Below are 1615 nucleotides of genomic sequence, written 5' to 3' on the forward strand. Positions count from 1 at the left end.
ATTTGAGAAGCTAGAACCAGAGAACAATAAATGATATACATGGGAGCTTATTGGACGCTAACGTTCCCTCTGATTTGGTCTGTTTCTAGACACGTTACCAGTGCCCACCCTTGTTCTCCAGCAGCAGACAGAAGTGTGGCATTTGCTCTGCACAGGGTCTCCTGCGTACCCTGGCGCCATGTTCTTCCTCTACCTGGCTGACAATGAATTTCCTGTTGCCACTCACCTGACCACCTTAATCCACCATCAGGCTACCTTCTCAGTACCTGTCCAGGACACTCCAATGGCTTTGTATCAATGCCAGTACAGTGTCCTCCTGGGAAGGAAATGGAGCAACTCTGAGCGGAGTCTTCCTTTGGCTGTAACTAGAGGTACAGATTTACCATTCATTATTTCCATTGTATGGGTGTGGTTTGGTTAGATTTAACAAAAAAATGTGACTCTTTGATTCTTCTCTCATCTTTCAGGAATCCCCCCTCCATCATCACCAGGTAGAGTAGACCTAGCAGGCCATTATTATGGATAAGGATATTTATATATCTCACTGTCCTTTTGGTATCTCACAATAATGCCAGTGTGATGTCTGCAGGTGTGTCTGGTGTAGACTGGCCTCTTGTACTGGGCTCTTTCTCCACTGTGGTTTTGTTCCTCTGTTCAGTTGCAGTCATAGCTGTGGTGGCACACAGGAAAGGTATTTTCACATGTGAATCTCTGATTTCTCACTGATGCATTTTTTGCTGTTTGTCTTCCTTTTTCTGAAATGTGTCATTTCCTCTCTTTCTTCTCTTTTCCCCCTTCTTTGTAGTAAAAGCAACGGCGGAGGAAAAGAAAAAAAGGTACTGTCTTTCTAGTGCTCATTAGTCTTAAAGATGGCAAAGTTTAGACCAGTAAATGGTCACAGTTTGTCTTTTTCCATAGACGAGTGAGATTTACTGTGACAGTCGTGACACATTAGAACAATATTTAGAGGCAGCTTCAACCGCAGACAAATTTTCCTCAAGTTGGCAACGTAATAAACTATTTAGAATTGCTCAGAATTTGCTTGAATATGATATATATGGTAGTTTAAAAGTGTATAATGGCCAGCAGAGAAAAGTATTTGACTTCATTCATCCTTCCTTCCCACAATCTGAAGATCCATTTCACATTACACATTTACATAAAAAATCAGTATTGCAATGCAGCATTCATACTGTGGTATAAAATGTTGCTGTGTTAAACTGTTTCAGACAAGAAGCACAGTTCTGGACTCAAGTTCATTCTAAGGACCATGTTGTGGGTGAGTTGACTATCATATTTATAGCTAGTTAATTGCCTGTTCATTCAGTTTTTAATTTCTAATTTCTTCAAAGCGATTTTTTCTGCAGAGTAAAGCAAAGAGATATGTAGAGACAAACCAATGTGACAATGTGCTTCCTTTTTTGTCTTTTATTTTGCAGACCTTACACTCAGGCGCACAAGCTTCACCTCTCAGGTAAATATTCATCAATACCTTAATCATTAAACTTGTAATAACTTCGTTTTCCCTTTATACTTACCTTTCCATTACAACACTTTGAGATAAAGGATAAAACTGGCTGGGTTTTTGTTTTTGTCAACAAATTGCATGAAAAGA

The 1615-nt window shown here is 39.6% G+C and overlaps 1 protein-coding gene across 2 annotated transcripts in view; it reads left to right on the forward strand.

Moving 5' to 3' along the window:
• Nucleotides 1–1615, forward strand: part of LOC118327202 — a 6173-nt gene that overhangs the window by 2927 nt on the left and 1631 nt on the right. For both annotated transcript variants that reach the window (XM_035660481.1, XM_035660482.1), the window contains 6 exons: nucleotides 90–371; nucleotides 468–491; nucleotides 590–691; nucleotides 806–836; nucleotides 1230–1279; nucleotides 1440–1474. In XM_035660481.1, coding sequence (XP_035516374.1) covers nucleotides 90–371; nucleotides 468–491; nucleotides 590–691; nucleotides 806–836; nucleotides 1230–1279; nucleotides 1440–1474 — 524 coding nt within the window. The remainder of the gene's footprint in view (nucleotides 1–89; nucleotides 372–467; nucleotides 492–589; nucleotides 692–805; nucleotides 837–1229; nucleotides 1280–1439; nucleotides 1475–1615) is intronic.

The sequence above is a fragment of the Morone saxatilis genome, unplaced genomic scaffold (genome assembly GCF_004916995.1).
Source record: "Morone saxatilis isolate NCDOM2014 unplaced genomic scaffold, NCSU_SB_2.0 Contig17, whole genome shotgun sequence".
NCBI classification, from domain to species: Eukaryota; Metazoa; Chordata; class Actinopteri; family Moronidae; genus Morone; species Morone saxatilis.